The sequence below is a fragment of the Salmo salar genome, chromosome 02 (genome assembly GCF_965601325.2).
Source record: "Salmo salar chromosome 02, fSalSal1, whole genome shotgun sequence".
NCBI classification, from domain to species: domain Eukaryota; kingdom Metazoa; phylum Chordata; class Actinopteri; order Salmoniformes; family Salmonidae; genus Salmo; species Salmo salar.
In genome coordinates, this window is record NC_138292.1 from 53,231,472 (window position 1) to 53,252,849 (window position 21,378).

Consider the following 21,378-nt stretch of genomic DNA (forward strand, 5'->3'; position numbering starts at 1 on the left):
CTGAAAATAGCTGTGCAGTGACGCTCCCCATCCAAGCTGACAGAGCTTGAGAGGATCTGTAGAGAGGAATGGGAGACACTCCCCAAATACAGGTGTGCCAAGCTTGTAGCAACATACCCAAGAAGACTTGAGGCTGTAATCGCTGCCAAAGATGCTTCAACAAAGTACTGAGTAAAGTGTCTGAATATTTAACTTGTCTGGGCTAGGGGGCAGTATTTTCACGGCCGGATAAAAAAACGTACCCGATTTAAACTGGTTACTACTCTTGCCCAGAAACGAGAATGTGCATATTATATTTGGATAGAAAACAATCTAAAGTTTCTAAAACTGTTTGAATGGTGTCTGTGAGTATAACAGAACTCATATGGCAGGCAAAAACCTGAGAAGATTCCAAGTAGGAAATGGCCTGTCTGCGATTTTGTAGTTCTCCTTTTGCTTGTCTATCGAAAATACAGTATCCGTGGGGTTATGTTGCACTTTCTAAGGCTTCCATTGGCTCTATAAAGCCGCCAGAAAGTGGATTGGGGCGTCTCCTGTCTCTGGGCAAAGTATAGTAACTCAGTTTGTCAGTGGTCTGCCTGAGGACAAAGGGAATGGAAATGCGCGTTCACGAGACCTCGCCATTTTTTCTCTTTCTTTTTGAATGAATACAGCATTGTCCGGTTGGAATATTATCACTATTTTATGAGAAAAATACCATAAAAATGTATTTTAAACAGCGTTTGACATGCTTCTAAGTACGGTAAAGGAATATTTCAAAATGTTTTGTGTCGAAATGCTCTCGCGCGTTACCCTTTTGATAGTGACCTGAACGCACGAACAAAACGGGGATATTTGCACATAACTATGGATTATTTGGAACAAAAACAACATTTGTTGTGGAAATAGCAGTCCTGGGAGTGCATTCTGACGAACAGCAAAGGTAATCCAATTTTTCTAATAGTAATTCTGAGTTTAGGTTGCCCCGAACTTGGCGGTGTCAAATTAGCTAGCCGTGATGGCTGAGCTATGTACTCAGAATATTGCAAAATGTGCTTTCGCCGAAAAGCTATTTTAAAATCTGACATAGCGATTGCATAAAGGAGTTCTGTATCTATAATTCTTAAAATAATTGTTATGTATTTTCTCACCGTTTATCACTGGAAGTTTTGGGTGGGAATGCTAGTTCTGAACATCACATGCCAATGTAAAAAGCTGTTTTTTTTTATAAATATGAACTTGATTGAACAAAACATGCATGTATTGTATAACATAATGTCCTAGGAGTGTCATCTGATGAAGATCATCAAAGGTTAGTGCTGCATTTAGCGGTGTTTTGGGTTTTTGTGACATATATGCTTGCTTGAAATATGGCTGTGTGGTTATTTGTGTCTATGTACTCTCCTAACATAATCTAATGTTTTGCTTTCGCTGTAAAGCCTTTTTGAAATTGGACAATGTGGTTAGATTAACGAGAGTCTTGTCTTTAAAATGGTGTAAAATAGTCGTATGTTTGAAAAATTTAAATTATTGCATTTTTTAGGTTTTGTATTTCGCGCCACGCTATTCTACTGGCTGATGAATAGAGTGGGACGCTGACTTCCCACTGTCCCAGAGAGGTTAAGTAAATGTGATATTTCAGTTGGTGGTTTTTTATATGTTTGCAAAAAAAATATTAAAAATGTTTTTGCTTTGTTATTATGGGGTATTGTTTATAAATGGATGAGGGGAAAAAAACAATTTCATCAATTTTAGAATAAGGCTGTAATGTAACAAAATGTGGAAAAAGTCAAGGGGTCTAAATACTTTCTGAATGCACTGTACTGTAGTCAAATCATAATAAATAACAGAGAAGAAAAACTGGTCTAAGGTCAGTGCTTGGGAATTTCCTCCTATTGTCACGCCCTGACCATAGAGAGCCCTGTGAATTCTCTATGGTGTTTCAGGTCTGGGTGTGACTGGGGGGGTTATCTAGCTGTTCTATTTCTATGTTGGTGCTAATATGGTTCCCAATTAGAGGCAGCTGTTTATCGTTGCCTCTGATTGGGGATCATATTTAGGTAGCCTTTGTCCCACCTGTGTTTTGTGGGATATTGTTTTTGTTTAGTTGCCTGTGTTCGCTTCACTACTTCACGTTTCGTTGTTTCTTTATTTGTTTTGTTTGTTTGAAGTTAAATAAATATGTGGAACTCAACTCACGCTGCTGCGCCTTGGTCCGCTCTGTACGACGATCGTGACAGAATATCCCACCAAGCAAGGACCAAGCAGCGTATGACGGAGGTAAAGGAGATTTGGACCTGGGAAGAAATCATGGGAGGACACGAGACCGTTCTTTGGCGGAGGGAGCATAGGGGGACAGCGACGACGCCAGGGACCGCGGCCACAGAAACCCCAAGATTTTTTGGGGGTGGGGCACATGGAGCGGACGGCTGAGCAGCGGAGAGTGCCAAAGCCCGAATGGGAGTCTCTGGAGGAGTTCAATGAGGGATACCGGAGAGAGGTTTTGGCGAGGAGTATGCTGCAGCGCAGGCGTGCTGAAGAGCGTGACACCAGTCCGATGCCATCTGCGCCGGCTCCATGCACCAGGCCTTCAGTGTGCCTCCCCAGTCTGGTACGTCCTGTGCCAGCTCCCCGCACTCGTCCTGAAAAGCCAGAGACCATCAGGGAGGCGATGGAGAAGTTGGGAGAGAGAGAGATGTTGGTCAGGTGTGTTCTGCACAACATTTGACCTGAAGACCCTGTTAGCAGTCTGGTGAGTCCTGTGCCAGCTCCCCGTACCCTCCCGGAAGTGCGCGTCACCAGAAACCTGTACCGGCTTCACGCACCAGGCCTCCAGTGCGCCTTCCCAGCCCGGTATGTCCTGTGCCTGCTCCCCACACTCGCCCTGAAGAGCGTGTCATCAGTCCGGTGCCACCTGTGCTGGCTCCACGCACCAGGCCTCCAGTGCGCCTCCCCAGCCCGGTACGTCCTGTGCCTGCTCCCCGCACTCACCCTGAAGTGTGTGTCATCAGTCCGGTGAAACCTGTACCGGCTCCACGCACCAGGCCTCCAGTGCGTCTCCCTATTCCGGTGAAACCTGTGCCAGCTCCACGGACTAGGCCTTCAGTGTGCCTCTACAGCCCGGAACCTCCAGCGACGGTTCACAGTCCGGAGCTTCCAGCGACGGTTCACAGTCCGGAGCTTCCAGCGACGGTTCACAGTCCGGAGCTTCCAGTGACGGTCATGTGCCCGGAGCTTCCAGTGACGGTCAACGGTCCGGAGCTTCCTGCGCCGGTGCCATGGCCAGAGCCTTCTTCTGCGCCGGTGCCCAGTCCAGGCACGGCATCCAGTCCTGCTCCAAGGCCGGAGCCTTCCTCTGCGCCGGTGCCCAGTCCAGGCACGGCATCCAACCCAGCTCCATGGCTGGAGCCTTCCTCTGCGACGATGCCCAGTCCAGGCACAGTGTCCAGTCCTGCTCCATGGCAGGAGCCTTCCTCTGCGCTGATGCCCAGTCCAGGTACGGTGTCTAGTACCGCTTCAGGGCCGGAGCCTTCCTCTGCGCCGGTGCCCAGTCCAGGCACGGCGTTCAGCCCGGCGCCATGGCCGGATCTGGGGTCTGGGCAGGGGCTATGTCCCGCACCTGAGCCGCCACCGACGCTAGTTGCCCACCCTAACCCTCCCCATATAGTTTAGGTTTTGTGGTCAGAGTCCGCACCTTTGGGGGGGGTACTGTCACGCCCTGACCATAGAGAGCCCTGTGAATTCTCTATGGTGTTTCAGGTCTGGGTGTGACTGGGGGGTTATCTAGCTGTTCGGTTGGTGCTAATATGGTTCCCAATTAGAGGCAGCTGTTTATCGTTGCCTCTGATTGGGGATCATATTTAGGTAGCCTTTTTCCCACCTGTGTTTTGTGGGATATTGTTTTTGTTTAGTTGCCTGTGTGCGCTTCAGTACTTCACGTTTCGTTGTTTCTTTATTTGTTGTTTGTTTCACGTTAAATAAATATGTGGAACTCAACTCACGCTGCGCCTTGGTCCGCTCTGTACGACGATCGTGACACCTATACTGTGAAATATGGATATGAGTCGTTGACCTATATTGTATTGTGATACACTGAGTATACCAAACATTAGGAACACCTTCTTACTATTGATTTGTACTGCAAAAACATTACAGTAAATACTGTAGTATTGTAATTTTTGTTCATATACTATAGTAATTAATGTGTTTTTGTGGACTGTGCTATACTGTAGTATTTACTGTAGTGTTTTTACATACTGTAGTATACAGTAGTATTTACTGTTGTGTTTTTGCGGAAAGTACTGTAGTACAGTGCCTTCAGAAAATATTCACAACCCTTGACTTTTTACAGTTGTGTTACAACCTGTATTTAAAATAGAGTTTGTGTTACTGGCCTACACACAATACTCCATAATGTCAAAGTGAATTGTTTTGATTTTTACAAATTAATTAAAAATGATACCTGAAATGTCTTGAGTCAATAAGTATTCAACCCCTTTGTTATAGCAAACCTGAATAAGTTCAGGAGTAAAAATTAGCTTAACAAGTCACATAATAAGTTGCATGGACTCACTGTGTAAAATAATACTGTTTAACATGATTTTTGAATGACTACCTTATCTCTGTACCCCACACATACAATTATCTGTATGGTCCCTCAGTCGAGCAGTGAATTTCAAACACAGATTCAACCACAAAGACCAAGGAGGTTTTCCAATGCCTTGCAAAGAAGGGCACCTGTTGGTAGATGGGTAAAAAAAAACTGGCAAAAACAATTATATCTTTATATCCTGAATACGAAGCGTTATGTTTGGGGCAAATCCAATACAACACATCACTGAGTACCACTCTTCATATTTTCAAGAATGGTAGTGGCAGCATCATTGTCACGGTTGTCGTAGGAAGGAGTGCAGCGTGATTATCGTTCCACATATTTTATTGTTAAACTGTGAAACTATGCAATACATACAAATAAACTAAAGAACAAAAAACAACAAACCGTGACGCAGAGGTGAAACATACACTAACTCAAAATCAATCTCCCACAAACCCAAGTGGGAAAAACACCTACTTAAGTATGATCTCCAATTAGAGACAACGATGACCAGCTGCCTCTAATTGGGGATCATCCCAAACAAAACCCAACATAGAAATACAAAAACTAGAACATAACATAGAAAATCTAAACTAGAAAAAAAACTGTCACTCCCTGACCTACTCTACCATAGAAAATAACATCTTTCTATGGTCAGGGCGTGACAATCATGTTACGGGTACGTTTGTCATCTGCAAGGACTAGGGACATGTTTTGGGATAAAAATAAACGGAATAGAGCTAAGCAAAGGCAAAATCCAAGAGGAAAACCTGGTTTAGTCTGCTTTCCAACAGACTTCGTGAGACAAATTCTCCTTTCAGCAGGACAATAATCTAAAACACAAGGCCGAATCTACACTGGAGTTGCTTAAAAAGACAACATAGAATGTTCCTGAGAGGCCTTGTTACTGTTTTGACTTAAATCAGTTTGAAAATCTATGGCAAGACTTGAAAATGGCTGTCTAGCAATGATCAACAACCAACTTGACAGAGCTTGAAGAATTTTGAAAAATAATGTGCAGCAAATATTGTACAATCCAGGTGTGCAATGCTCTTCGAGACTTACCTAGAAATATATTTTTCATATTTTGTTTACAAAAGTTAGAATTTTTGTACTTTGACATTACAGAGTATTTTGTGTAGATCGTTTTATTTCCACCTTGTAAACACAACAAAATTAGGAAAAAGTCAATGGGTGTGAATACTTTCTGAAGGCACAGTATTTACTATAGTGTTTTTGTTTTATTATCTTTGACATAGAAGTGGAGGCTTTCTCCTTCAGGAAACCTACTGGAGAAATACTAAACGACCACAATTCCCATAACCTGTAGGTAAGACTGGGTTCTGAACGGATAGTTCAGAGCTTCTGCTCTTTCCAATAACCTGTAGGGAACACAATATATGGTCTATACTTTATACTAGCTACCAGCCATCAAAGCAATAAGCCTCATGTGCGTTTGCTACAACGGAAGAAGCATTGCGACCCAATTCACATCTGACAAGTCTCATGTATTTAAATCAACTGTGTTTAGCCTAAAGACAAATAGTTCAAATATAATTTGAAATCCTTCAAATAGTTTAGCTGTCCTTTAAAAAACGTTCAACTCCTTTATCTGTGCTTGACTGAGCTTGCCTGGCACAATGGAACCAATTGATGTCTCAAAAGAGCACATGGCAGGCGCAAGCAAACACACATAGTTCTTGACAGATTTTGAATACTTGATCCCAGTTCTAGCTGGAATTACTTGTGAAATTAGCTTGCTCTCTCTAGAAAAAAAAAGGTTTTGTTTTTATCTGAGTGGAACTACCTGGAGAAAACGGCGGATAACAACTACCTACAGCACAAGGAGAAAGAGCGGATCTAAACCAATGTTAAGTCCATTCTCCCATCCAGTTGAATGAATTTGAAAAGCCGGAGGGATTTAGCTGGCTAAACTATTTGAAAGATTTCAAATAATGTTTAAACTATTTGTCTTTAGACTAAACACTTGATTTAAATACATGAGACTTGTATGTACACATGACTGAAAGACGCTTTGAACAAAAGCGCCTGCTAAATACCATATATTATTATTTTATTATTATTAGCAGGCAATAGACTTTGGTTTGGACCAAAGGAGAATCTAGACTACACTACTACATGTGGTTCAGACTCTCAGGCTCGGCCCTTGGCTCGTCTCTAAACGACAACTCATCCAAAGGAACGCATGAATGACAAAAGCATCTGGGTGAATAGCCGCCCTCACAGCAGGTATTTGACTTGAAGAAAACACCTGTAGTGCAGGAGTTGCTTGGCTGCAATGTGACAAGACAGGGGCTATCAGAATTTGGCTTAAAGTCCTCCAGAGGTTGATAAGAGAGGAAGCCCTTCTAAAGTCAAAGCAGCACGTAGGCATTACCAATATCATTTTAGGAGACCCTTTCCACGAACCAAAATTAAGCCACTCCTGGGTTTTGAAAGCCTGCTCAACAGAGAATCTGACAGTCTTAATCTGGATAGGTGGGTTTAAAAAAATATTGTCCAGGAATATAGGTTTACTCTGGGTCTGGAAAAGCGGACCCAAGAGAGTCCTGTGAAGTTCAAGGCTGTAAAGTTATGCAAAGAACGCTGTAAAGGCTGTAAAGTTATCTTTGAGAACGCTTTCCTGAGAGGTATGAACAGGAACCGCATATTGATTACATCATACAGACTCCTGGGATCATAATTATCAGTTGAGGGGAAAGACAAGCAGAGAGAGAGAGAGAGAGAGAAAGACAGAGAGAGGAGGAAGTGAGAAGACAAACCAAGCACTTGTTTTTTAGATAGAGAAGAGAGAGAGAGAGAAAGTGAGAAGACGAACCAAGCAGTCTTGCCTCCTGTCCAACTTTCCAGATGTGTTAGTCTAAAAATGGCATTGTTCGTGGATTCATCCTTAAGATTCCCACTGAAAAATGCTTTACCTGGGTCATTCCACAAAAAAGAGTGCCTTTGATATTTTAAGTAGAAATTGTGCACCAACATTGCATTTTAAAAGCCTGTTATATTAAATAAGGCACACTTTAATATACACTGAGTGTACAAAACATTAAGAACCTCTTTCCATGACATAGACTGTGCAGGTGAATCCAGGTAAAAGCTATGATCCCTAATTAATGTCACTTGTTACAGTTGAAGTCGGAAGTTTACTTACACATGAGCCAAATATATTTAAACTCATTTTTTCACAATTCCCGACATTTAATCCTAGTAAAAATTCTCTGTCTTCGGTCAGTTAGGATCACCACTTTATTTGAAGAATGTGAAATGTCAGAAAAATAGTAGAGAATGATTTATTTCATCTTTTATTTCTTTCATCCCATTCCCAGTGGGCCAGAAGTTTACATACACTCAATTAGTATTTGGTAGCATTGCCTTTGAATTGTTTAACTTGGGTCAAACGTTTTGGGTAACCTTCCACAAGCTTGCCACAATAAATTAGGAGGAATGGGCCAAAATTCACCCAACAGAGCTGGTGTAACTGAGTCAGGTTTGTAGGCCTCCTTGCTCACACACACTTTTACAGTTCTGTCCACAAATTTTCTATAGGATTGAGGTCAGGGCTTTGTGATGGCCACTCCAATACCTTGGCTTTGTTGTCCAACTTTGGAACCATGCTTGGCGTCATTGTTCATTTGGAAGACCCATTTGCGACCAAGCTTTAACTTCCTGACTGATGTCTTGAGATGTTGCTTCAATATATCCACATAATTTTTATTCCTCATGATGCCATCTATTTTGTAAAGTGCACCAGTCTCTCCTGCAGCAAAGCACACCCACAACATGACGCTGCCACCCCCGTGCTTCACGGTTGGGATGGTGTTCTTCGGCTTGCAAGCATCCCCCTTTTTCCTCCAAACATAACGATGGTCATTATGGCCAAACAGTTCTATTTTTGTTTCATCAGACCAGAGGACATTTCTCCAAAAAGTACAATCTTTGTCCCCATGTGCAGTTGCAAACCGTAGTCTGGCTTTTTTATGGTGGTTTTGGAGCAGTGGCTTCTTCCTTGCTGAGCGGCATTTCATGTTATGTCGATATTGGACTCCTTTTACTGTGGATATAGACAATTTTGCACCTGTTTCCTCCAGCATCTTCACAAGGTCCTTTGCTGTTGCTCTGGGATTGATTGGCACTTTTCGCACCAAAGTACGTTCATCCCTAGGAGACATAATGCGTCTCCTTCCTGAGCAGTATGATGGCTGCGTGCTCCCATGGTGTTTATACTTGCGTACTATTGTTTGTACAGATGAACGTGGTGCCTTCAGGCGTTTGGAAATTGCTCCCAAGGATGAACCAGACTTGTGGAGGTCTACAATTTTTTTCTGAGGTCTTGGCTGAATTCTTTTGATTTTCCCATGTTGTCAAGCAAAGAGGGACTGAGTTTGAAGGTAGGCCTTGAAATACATCCACAGGTACACCTCCAATTTACTCAAATTATGTCAATTAGCCTATCAGAAGCTTCTAAAGCCATGACATCATTTTCTGGAACTTTCCAAGCTGTTTAAAGGCACAGTCAACTTAGTGCATGTAAACTTCTGACCCACTAGAATTGTGAAATAATCTGTCTGTAAACAACTGTTGGAAAAATGATGTGTGTCATGCACAAAGTAGATGTCCTAACCGACTTGCCAAAACTATAGTTTGTTAACAAGAAATTTGTGGAGTGGTTGAAAAACTAGTTTTAATGACTCCAACCTAAGTGTATGTAAACTTCCGACTTCAACTGTAAATCCACTTAAATCAGTGTAGATGAAGGGGAGGAGACAGGTTAAGCCTTGAGACAATCGAGACATGGATTGAGTACTGTATATGTGCCATTCAGAGGGTGAATCGGCAACACAAAAAATGTAAATGTCTTTGAACGGGGTATGGTAGTAGGTGCCAGGCGCACCAGTTTGTGTCAAGAACTGCAACGCTGCTAGATTTTTCATGCTCAACAGTTTCCCATGTGTATCAATAACTGTGGGAATCATTGGAGTCAACATGGGCCAGCATCCCTGTGGAACGCTTGACACCTTATAGAGTCCATGCCCCGATGAATTGAGGTCTGTTCTGAGGGCAAAAGGGGGGGGGTGCAACTCAATATGAGGAAGGTGTTCTTAATGTTTTGTTCACCCAGTGTACAGTATGAACTGTATGTTACAGAACTGTACATTTTTTCTAAAGATAACACTATATAGTTTGTCAGAAGTTCACTGAGTTAGAGAATGCATTTTAACACCCAGAATATAACAAGTCGCAAAATACCAAAATAATTGTTTTTTCTTCCTGAACAAACACACTAATGGACAAACCCACTCTTCTCCCACTCCTACAGAGCACTGAAAGAATTCAACTCCCTGACCCCCAACTCACACACACACATCCACCCTCTACCCCTCTGCCAAGCTCTAAACATTCCCCCCCGGAAGTGTGTGTGTGTGTGAGTGTGTCGGGGGCAATTTCAAAGACAGCTGCTGGGACTGCTGGAAAGGCACTGACTAGAGCAACACAGCCTCGACCTGCACATCAGAGGAGGGGGAGAGGGAAAGAGGGAAGAAACAGAGGGAGGGAGAGAGGGAGCGAAGGATGGAGGTAGGGGTGGCTCTCGGCATCTGCTGAAGCTCTACAGACCGGGATTGAGAGTGAAGGGGAAATCCCACATGCACAAGGGGTGTGGGAGCAGAGTTTGGTGGGAGGAAAGCAGACTTTAGAACTCGTTGCTTAAGCTTACAGATGACACACAACAACGCGACGGTGAAGGGCAGCAGGAAAACGACACTGATTTATCTTCAACAAACTTACATCAGTGACCATACAACATTTGCAAAAGTTTTTCTTCTTCCATTTGCTGTCGCGCATTAAAACATTTTGGGATTTTTGTGGGTGGTTTAGTAAGAAATTCCATCAAAACTGAACAGAAAAAACATGCATTATATATATATATACACACTACCGGTCAAAGGTTTTAGAACACCTACTCTTTTAAAGGGTTTTTCTTTATTTTTCACTATTTTCTACATTGTAGAATAATAGTGAAGACGTCAAAACTATGAAATAACGCATATGGAATCATGTAGTAACCAAAAAAAGTGTTAAACAAATCAAAATATGTTTTATATTTGCTATACTTCAAAAAGCCACCCTTTGCCTTGACGACAGCTTTGCACACTCTTGGCATTCTCTCAACCAGCTTCACCTGGAATGCTTTTCCAACAGTCTTGAAGTAGTTCCCACATATGCTGAGCACTTGGCTGCTTTTCCTTCACTCTGCGGTCCGACTCATCCCAAACCATCTCAATTTTGTTGTCGGGGGATTGTGGAGGCCAGGTCATCTGATGCTGCAGTCCATCACTCTCCTTCTTGGTAAAATAGCCCTTACACAGCCTGGAGGTGTATTGGGTCATTGTCCTGTTGAAAAACATATGATAGTCCCACTAAGTCCAAACTAGATAGGATGGCGTATCGCTGCAGAATGCTATGGTAGCCATACTGGTTAAGTGTGCCTTGAATTCTAAATAAATCACAGACAATGTCACCAGCAAAGCACCCCCACACCATAACACCTCCTCCTCCATGTTTTACAGTGGAAAATACACATGCAGAGATCATCCATTCACCAACACAGGTTAGAACCAAACATCTCCAATTTGGACTCAGCAGACCAAAGGACACATTTCCACCGATCTAATGTCCATTGCAAGTGTTTCTTGGCCCAAGCAAGTCTCTTCTTATTATTGGTGTCCTTTAGTAGTGGTTTATTTGCAGCAATTCGACCATGAAGGCCTGATTCACACAGTCTCCTCTGAACAGTTGATGTTGAGATGTGTCTATTACTTGAACTCTGTGAAGCATTTATTAGGGCTGCAATTTCTGAGGCTGGTAACTCTAATGAACTTATCCTCTGCAGCAGAGGTAACTCTGGGTCTTCCATTCCTGTGGCGGTTGTCATGAGAGCCAGTTTAATCATAGCGCTTGATGGTTTTTGCGACTGCACTTGAAATGTTCCGTATTGACGGACCTTCATGTCTTAAAGTAATGATGGACTGTCGTTTCTCTTTGCTTATCTGAGCTGTTCTAACCATAGTATGGACTTGTTCTTTTACCAAATAGGGCTATCTTCTGTATACCAATCATACCTTGTCTGTTCGTTTGTTGCCAGTTCATTTTGTTCGTCAAGCCTACCAGCATTTTCCCCTTGCTCCTGTCTGTTTCTAGTTCCTGTTTTCAAGTTTTCCCGGGTTTTGACCATTCTGCCTCCCCCGACCCTGCCTGCCTTTCTGTACCTTTTGGACTCTGATCTGGATTACCGACCTCTGCCTGCCCTTGACCTGTTGTTTTGCCTGCCCCCTGTTCTACTAATAAGCTTTTGTTACTGCGACACTATCTGCATCTGGGTCCTCCCTAAAACGTGATAGTACGAACTGGCCATGACTGACCCAGCAGACTCGGACCAGCTCCGCAACACCATCTCCTCCCAAGGAGCCACCATTGGAAGGCACGAGGAGTTGCTTCATAGTCTGATGGAAGGGTTCCAGACCTTGGCCAAATGCCATGACCGAGCATTGAACACATTGCAGGAGCAAGTCTGCGGGTTGTCTGTTAGGCAGCCTACCACGACGGTAACCTCCCAGGCCGTCAGTAACCCGGCTGTTAGCAGCGCCGCCTTCCCTGCCACCCCGGTTTCCCGGGAACTCCGCTTACCTCCCCCGGAACGCTTTGATGGAGAGTCGGGCACCTGTCGGTCATTTCTCGCTCAGTGTTCCCTCATCATCAAGCTGCAGCCCTCCTCCTTCCCCTCGGACCACTCTAAGATAGCGTACCTCATCACACTAATGTCCGGGAGGGCTCTCGCCTGGGCTACGGCAGTATGGGAACAGCAGTCAGTCTGGAGGAGTTTGTGGCGGAGGTAAAGAAAGTTTTCAATGATCCATTGTCCGGGAGAGAGGCTGCTCGGAAGTTACTCCAGTTTCGGCAAGACTCCCGCAGTGTGGCAGACAATGTGGTGGATTTCCACAGCTGAGTGTGCCTGGAACCCGGAAGCGCTGTTCGACATGTTCCTGTACGGAGTTTCGGAGGAAGTAAAGGATGAGCTTGCAGCCCGGGAACTACCGACATATCTCGTCTCGCTCATCGCCTTGACCATACAGATTGATGGGCAACTACAGGAACAAAGGAAGGAGAGGAGAATCGATTTCACTCGCTGCTCAAGGATTCCACCTCGCTTCCGAGGCATCCCGGAAGTCCCCGACGGCTCCATTGCCGAGAGAACGCGAGGCTACCCGAGTTCCCCCGAGAGTCTCTGAAGTCAGCCGATTCACCTCTTCCCAAGCCAATGCAACTAGGCAGAGCTAGGCTGTCTCCAGCCGAACGGCTATACAGGCTTCACACTAAGAGTTGCCCGCATTGCGGGACTACTGGTAATTTAATCTCCACCTGTCCACTAAAAGACCAGGCTCACCGGTAGGAGCGAGTACTCTGGTGGGCCATACGGAGATCTTTTCCTCTCCCATTACTCACACCCCTTTTCATGCCATTTTGGTGTGGGGGAACCAATCTAAATCATTCCGGGTCTCATTTTTATTTTTTATTTCAACCAGGTAAGCTAGTTGAGAACAAGTTCTCATTTACAACTGCGACCTGGCCAAGATAAAGCAAAGCAGTGCGACACAGACAACAACACAGAGTTACACATGGAATAAACAAGCGTACAGTCAATAACAAAATAGAAAAACAAAGAACGTCTATATATTGTGTGTGCAAATGGCGTGAGGAGGCAAGGCAATAAATAGGTCATAGTAGCGAAGTAATTACAATTTAGCAGATTAACACTGGAGTGATAAATGCGCAGATGATGATGTGCAAGTAGTGATACTGGTGTGCAAAAGAACAGAAAAGTAAATAAAAACAATATGGGGATGAGGTAGGTAGATTGGGTTGGGCTATTTACAGATGGACAATGTACAGCTGCAGCGATCGGTTAGCTGCTCAGATAGCTGATGTTTAAACTTAGTGAGGGAAACATAAGTCTCCAGCTTCAGCGATTTATGCAATTCTTTCCAGTCACTGGCAGCAGAGAACTGGAAGGAAAGGTGGCCAAAGGAGGTGTTGGCTTTGGGGATGACCAGTGAGATATACCTGCTGGAGCACGTGCTGTTATGGTGACCAGTGAGCTGAGATAAGGTGGAGCTTTACCTAGCATAGCCTTATAGTTGACCTGGAGCCAGTGGGTTTGGCGACGAATATGTAGCGAGGGCCAGCCGACTAGAGCATACAGGTCACAGTGGTGGGTGGTATAAGGGGCTTTGGTAACAAAACGGATGGCACTGTGATAGACTGCATCCAGTTTCCGGAGTAGAGTATTGGAAGCTATTTTGTAGATGACATCACCGAAGTCGAGGATCGGTAGGATAGTCAGTTTTACTAGGGTAAGTTTGGCGGCGTGAATGAAGGAGGCTTGTTGTGAATAGCCCATCTGTAAATAGCCCATCCAACTATCCCATCCCCATACTGTATTTATTTTTTTATTTTGCTCCTTTGCACCCCAGTATCTCTACTTGCACATTCATCTTCTGCACATCTATCACTCCAGTGTTTAATTGCTATATTGTAGCTACTTTGCCACTATGGCCTATGTATTGCCTTACCTCCCTTATCTTACCTCATTTGCACACATTGTATATAGACTTTTTCTACTGTATTATTGACTGTATGTTTGTTTATTCCATGTGTAACTCTGTGTTGTTGTATTTGTCGAACTGCTTTGCTTTATCCTGGCCAGGGTGCAGTTGTAAATGAGAACTTGTTCTCAACTAGCCTACCTGGATAAATAAAGGTGAAATAAAAAATAAAAAAATCAACTGCACCACTGACGTGTCTCACTCTACTGTGTGGGAGTCGTTAAAAGCATATCTAAGGGGCCAAATTATTTCATACATAGCGTATGACAACAAACAGCGCAGGGGGAGGGCACACAATGCAACTAGTCCGGGTAACCATTTGGTTACCTGTTCAGGAGCCTTATGGCTTTGGGGTAAAAACTGTTGAGAAGCCTGTTTGTCCTAGACTTGGCACTCCGGTACCGCTTGCCATGCGGTAGTAGAGAGAACAGTCTATGACTGGGGTGGCTGGGGTCTTTGACAATTTTCAGGGCCTTCCTCTGACACCGCCTGGTGTAGAGGTCCTGGATGGCAGGCAGCTTTGCCCCAGTGATGTACAGGGCCGTACGCACTACCCTCTGAAGTGCCTTGCGGTCGGAGGCCGAGCAATTACCGTACCAGGCAGTGATGCAACCGGTCAGGATGCTCTCGATGATGCAGCTGTAGAACCTTTTGAGGATCTCAGGACCCACGCCAAATCTTTTTAGTTTCCTGAGGGGGAATAGGTTTTGTCGTGCCCTCTTCACGACTGTCTTGGTGTATTTGGACCATTCTAATTTGTTGTTGATGTGGACACCAAGGAATTTGAAGCTCTCAACCTGTTCCACTACAGCCCCGTCGATGAGAATGGGGACGTGCTCAGTGCTCCTTTTCCTGTAGTCCACAATCATCTCCTTAGTCTTGGTTACATTGAGGGATAGGTTGTTATTCTGGCACCACCCGGCCAGGTCTCTGACCTTCTCCCTATAGGCTGTCTCGTCGTTGTCGGTGATCAGGCCTACCACTGTTGTGTCGTCAGCAAACTTAATGATGATGTTGGAGTCGTGCCTGGCCATGCAGTCGAGGGTGAACAGGGAGTACAGGAGGGGACTGAGAACGCACCCCTGGGGAGCTCCAGTTTTGAGGATCAGCGTGGCAGATGTGTTGTTACCTACCCTCACCACCTGGGGGCAGCCCGTCAGGAAGTCCAGGATCCAGTTGCAGAGGGAGGTGTTTAGTCCCAGGTTCCTTAGCTTAGTGATGAGCTTTGAGGGTACTATGGTGTTGAACGCTGAGCTGTAGTCAATGAATAGCATTCTCACATAGGTGTTCCTTTTGTCCAGGTGGGAAAGGGCAGTGTGGAGTGCAATAGAGATTGCATCATCTGTGGATCTGTTTGGGCGGTATGCAAATTGGAGTGGGTCTAGGGTTTCTAGGATAATGGTGTTGATGTGAGCCATTACCAGCCTTTCAAAGCACTTCATGGCTATGGACGTGAGTGCTACGGGTCTGTATTAATTTAGGCAGGTTGCCTTTGTGTTCTTGGGCACAGGGACTATGTGGTCTGCTTGAAGCATGTTGGTATTACAGACTCAATCAGGGACATGTTGAAAATGTCAGTGAAGACACCTGCCAGTTGGTCAGCACATGCCCGGAGCACACGTCCTGGTAATCCATCTGTCCCCGCAGCCTTGTGAATGTTGACCTGTTTAAAGGTCTTACTCACGTCGGCTACGGAGAGCGTGATCACACAGTCGTCCGGAACAGCTGATGCTCTCATGCATGCCTCAGTGTTGCTTGCCTCGAAGCGAGCATAGAAGTGATTTAGATCGTCTGGTAGGCTCGTGTCACTGGGCAGCTCGCGGCTGCGCTTCCCTTTGTAGTCTGTAATAGTTTGCAAGCCCTGCCACATACGACGAGCGTCGGAGCCGGTGTAGTATGATTCAATCTTAGCCCTGTATTGACGCTTTGCCTGTTTGATGGTTCGTCGCAAGGCATAGAGGGATTTCTTGTAAACTTCCGGGTTAGAGTCCCGCACCTTGAAAGCAGCAGCTCTATCAATCAATCAATCAAATGTATTTTTATATAGCCCTTCGTACATCAGCTGATATCTCAAAGTGCTGTACAGAAACCCAGCCTAAAACCCCAAACAGCAAGCAAAGCATGTGAAAGAAGCACGGTGGCTAGGAAAAACTCCCTAGGAAAAACTCCCTAGAAAGGCCAAAAACCTAGGAAGAAACCTAGAGAGGAACCAGGCTATGAGGGGTGGCCAGTCCTCTTCTGGCTGTGCAGGGTGGATATTATAACAGAACATGGTCAAGATGTTAAAATGTTAAAATGTTAAAATGTTCATAAATGACCAGCATGGTCAAATAATAATAATCATAGTAGTTGTCGAGGGTGCAACAAGCACGTCCGGCACGTCTACCCTTTAGCTCAGTGCGAATGTTGCCTGTAATCCATGGCTTCTGGTTGGGGTATGTACGTACAGTCACTGTGGGGACGACGTCCTCAATGCACTTATTGATAAAGCCAGTGACTGATGTGGTGTATTCCTCAATGTCATCGGAAGAATCCCGGAACATGTTCCAGTCTGTGATAGCAAAACAGTCCTGTAGTTTAGTTTAGTTCTCTCCATTAACATCTAATCATCTCTTCCCAGCGTCACAGATTGACACAGCATTCTAGTTCTGGCATAGGAACGGTCTGGTGTTTTTGTTGTGACCTATTTGTTGACAACACATTTGGGTTAAAATTCCCAATACCCACTTTTTTAGATATCTGCAAACTCCGCTCGAGCCCACTAAGTGTCCAGTTGAAAGGGGCTTAGATCTTAACCAGTATTTGAAGGGCACAATCTCCAGATTATACGACATAATACATAACATTAATCCGTCTTCCTTGGCAAATACAAAATCTGCATGGGAGCAAGGCATGGGTGGCGAGCTACCCGATGATATATGGCAACATAGTATTGAACGTATCCACACCTCATCATTTTGCATAAGGCATGGGCTCATTCAGTTTAAAGTTTTGCACCGTCTCCATTACTCAAATGACAGATTGGCAAAAATATACCCAAATGTGGACCCCAAGTGTTTGAGATGCCACCAGAGTCCAGCGACTGTGGGACACATGTTTTGGTCATGCCAATCTTTGAGTGGCTTCTGGGACCCCATTTTTGAGGCATTCTCACATATGTGTAATACAACTGTTAGTCCCAACCAGTTCCCTGCCATTTTTGGGGTACTTCCCCTAGACCAGAATGCTACCACGCATTAGGCGAATGCAATAGCATTTGCCTAGCTGCTAGCTCGCCGCCTTGTCGTCTTTCACTGGAAGTCTGCAAAGGTGCCCTCCTTTATGCAGTGCAGTGCCTCTGAAGAAGGTTAGGTACACTGTGTTTGGGTTCCGACAAAAGTTTGACTTAACCTGGTCCCCCATTAATACAATACGTGGAGAGCTTGTTTTTTACCTAGTGTAACTTGCATATTTTGGTAAGCAGTCATGTCTGTTCTAGTGGCCATTTGTGCTGATAAGAATTTTTATTGAACTTTTTCCATTGTTTTCCCATTTCCATTTACGTCATTTAGCAGACGCTCTTATCCAGAGCGACTTACAAATTGGTGCATTCACCTTATGATATCCAGTGGAACAACCACTTTACAATAGTACATCTATATCTTTTTTTTCTATGTTTTTATTTCTATGACTGTTTTTCAGTTTTTTTCTGTCCTATTTCATTTACTTTAATAGTATATCCTTGTATGATGCTTTGGTGGGTGGGAGGGAGGGAGGGAGGGATAGATGGGAGAATGAGGCGTTCGAGTTGTACTGTTCTTGTTCTCATATTTGAAAATCTATAAATACATTTTTTTAAAGACTCAAATGGAAATGTAAAATGAACAGTAAGACTTAATGAAAAATGTGATCAATGTGATTTTTCCCTTCCGCAATTCCATTTAAGTACAATGTTGCTCTGATTGCATCCAGCCCTTGGTGTCATTCTGCAATTAGTGGGTGGTATATTATCTGGCTAATCTGGTTGGAAGGGGTTCAAGTAGCACTGGGAATATTACTAAATTCCAGGATGTCACTCATTGGGAGGGGAGGAAGTTGTTCTGGACACAAAAATGCAGCCTTTTTTCAGGAAACTTGTAGTTTGTATGGATTATGTCATTTTAGGGGAGTTTAAGTCAACAAAAAGAAAAGAGATAGATGTGGTGAGAAGTGAGAACAACCCCAAGCGTGTTGGAATCTCTTGGTTTAGAAAAGAGGATATTTGCATAGCACACCTCTATGTCAAAATAAGAACAATCTCAGCAGTTGAATGGTCCCAAATGACAGAATGTTAACTGACTTAGCTATGTAAATGACCAAAGAAACTTGAAATGCAGAGACAAATTCCGTGCTAATATCCCTAAACAATGACAAACACTGCACACAAAAAAATGGGTAGAGAAAGGTAGAGTAGAGGTAGAGAAAGGTAGGGTAGAGAAAAATAATCTTCAGTCGAATCAAGTCAAGTCAATATGATATGCATCAGGATTGGCTATCAATTGGAGTTGAGCTCGCATACAGCATGAAACACACTGAGAATCTCACTGCCGATAGACTCCCGATAGGTAGGTCTACTTATCAAAGTGGGAGGCCGTTCCTTCTCTTGCTAGAACAAAAGCGGTACCTGCTGCGTGCTGACCCGGTAGCGACAAACCTACAGATTATACTTGTAGAATCGCAATGCTTGTCAGTGGCCAACAACTTGATTTTGAGCCAATCAAAGAGCACGAACCCCCATGTGGGGGAGCCAACAAAAAAAGAAAAAAATAGGGCATTTTCTCAGTACATCCAGGGATGAGCCAGTCACACTTCATATGCAATGTAGGCTATGGGATGGTAGCTAGCTAAGCGCATAGACGCAATGCATACAACACTAAATACTTCCTCCAAGCTAGCTAACCACTGTAGCTAGTATTGACATTCTAATTAAATCACAATGGATTAGCTAGTTTTCATGAAACAGCTGCCTGTGATAGCTGCCAAGTTAGTGCAGTGTCCTTAGCTAGCTAGCTATGTTGTACTAGCTAGCGTATATGCTAACGTTAGCTAGCCACCTAAACATTTTGCTATGGACTGGCACTGGCAGTATGGAATTATGGAGAGTGAATTAAATAGTTTCTTCATCATCTTGCTAGGTACTGTAGTTATCTAGCTGTCCCACCTGACTAGTATTTAGTTTAGTTAATTAGGATCCCCATTAGCTACTGCAAATGCAGCAGCTACTCTTCCTGGGATCCACATAAAACGTATAAATACATGACAATGTACAGAACAGTATTAGACAAGAACAACATAGAATCAACAAGGACTTTCTACAAAATAGCAACATTAGCGCAGATACAGTAGCTTCGAATCTAGGCCATAAGCAATACACACGGATATGCATTGCCAAACAACGCTACTGCCACCTTCTGGTTTGGAGTATTTTAGCAAGGCTGAGTCGCTGACGCCTTCCAAGGTCTTTGCTGTGTGAACACAAAAGAGATTGACTGCCTCTTTGGAGATAAATCACACAATAGGCCTGCTGTGTGGGGACTTCATAAGTTCTTTGTGCCGTCTGTCTTTTGATCCAACAAAAGGCGGGTCACGTCAAAGACAAAGCTTTCTTATGGGGCACAGGGATGAGCTTACCTGGGCCTTCTGGGGTTAATGTTTTGTCAATTTACAACAATGGGGCACAGCGCTTTTTAATGAACAGACTAGTCATTGTTAGGGTTAATTAAGCCTTACACTACACCGTCTGGGATCCATAGCTAAAGGGCGATTTCATTTATAATGCAGTAGATACATCATACAAAGACGTGAGAGAGAGAGAGAGAGAGAGAGAGAGAGAGAGAGAGAGAGAGAGAGAGAGGAGAGAGAGAGAGAGAGAGAGAGAGAGAGAGAGAGAGAGATTTGGGGATAACAGGGGTAACAATTGCCAATGTGACATTTTGGGCAACTTTCAGGTGCTTGGGATGATCTGAAACATTCTAAACTAAATACATATGTGGATTAATGAATGTATCATTCTCTATCAATCATCATCACATGATTTGTTGGTATGTGATATTCAGTATGAGGCACAGAGCCAAGACAGTGTTTATGAAGGTGGGTGTTGATAGCCTTATCAGTCACATAATGAATTGACTAACATTCCAAACCCTCCCAGCAACATTCCACATGGCCTTTCATCACCCCAATTCATGGCATTTGAGCAATTTATGCTAATTTGATTATCCTCAATGAGTACTTTAATTTGTGAACAGATTTTGAATGATGTGATATGTGGCATATGCATGAGGTGGTAAACTAATTGAGAACATAGAATGTAATTGTTTTGTTTTGTTAGCTATCTTTCATGGATAAAATCTCCTATCACAATGAATCCATAGGAAGGGGTTCTCAACAGTCAACGTGCATGTGAATATCATAATTGATGGCTGTGCATTTTTTCCATTGATATATTTTGCAGCTATTCTCGTGCATAATTAAGCTACTATTTGCGCATGTGCATAAAACATAATTATACTCACATAAACAGTGTCATATGTGCCACCGAAGAAGAACATTGACTGGTTCAAAATAAGTTTTTGAGTTTGGTCGGTCCCTTGCTCCAACAGTTGGTCTCCAGCTTGCTCTCCATAATCAAACATGTCGCGTTTTCTCAAACTGTTCACTGATAACGCAATGGCAAAAAGAGTTGCCCATCCTAACCAACCTCGTTGATGAAGATCCATATTTAAATACGTCTATGCCCAGAACACTTATTAGTTTTGACCTATAGGCTTGCCAACCCAGTTTGCCAAAGCGGTTCCGATGCGGTGCACACCTCAGGGCGCACAATAGCGGAATGAATCCGCGGTAGTCAAATACCATATAAAGGGAGGGTGGAGTTGGAGAAGGCGGAGAAATATGCATGGGACACTTGCGCGGGATTGCCTGCTTCACATACCGCTTTCCAGTCTTTACAATCATGCATCTGTCCGGACGGTTTAACCTTCTCTCTTCTAGATATGCTAGATAAAATAAACATGAAAAAGTAGTTTTAAGTCCCTTTGCCTTTACTCGCAGTCTTTCACCAAACAAACTGAACCTTGTTTTTTCATGAATTGATAACCACATATTTAA

The 21,378-nt window shown here is 43.8% G+C and overlaps 1 protein-coding gene across 1 annotated transcript in view; it reads right to left on the reverse strand.

Moving 5' to 3' along the window:
• LOC106586133 (nidogen-1) overlaps window positions 1-21,111 on the reverse strand; it is an 86,082-nt gene extending 64,971 nt beyond the window's left edge. Inside the window, exon 1 of the mRNA XM_014173026.3 lies at window positions 20,784-21,111. Within this exon, the coding sequence (XP_014028501.2) occupies window positions 20,784-20,987 (204 nt within the window). The 5' untranslated portion in view covers window positions 20,988-21,111. The remainder of the gene's footprint in view (window positions 1-20,783) is intronic.
• Between the last annotated feature and the right edge of the window lie 267 nt (window positions 21,112-21,378).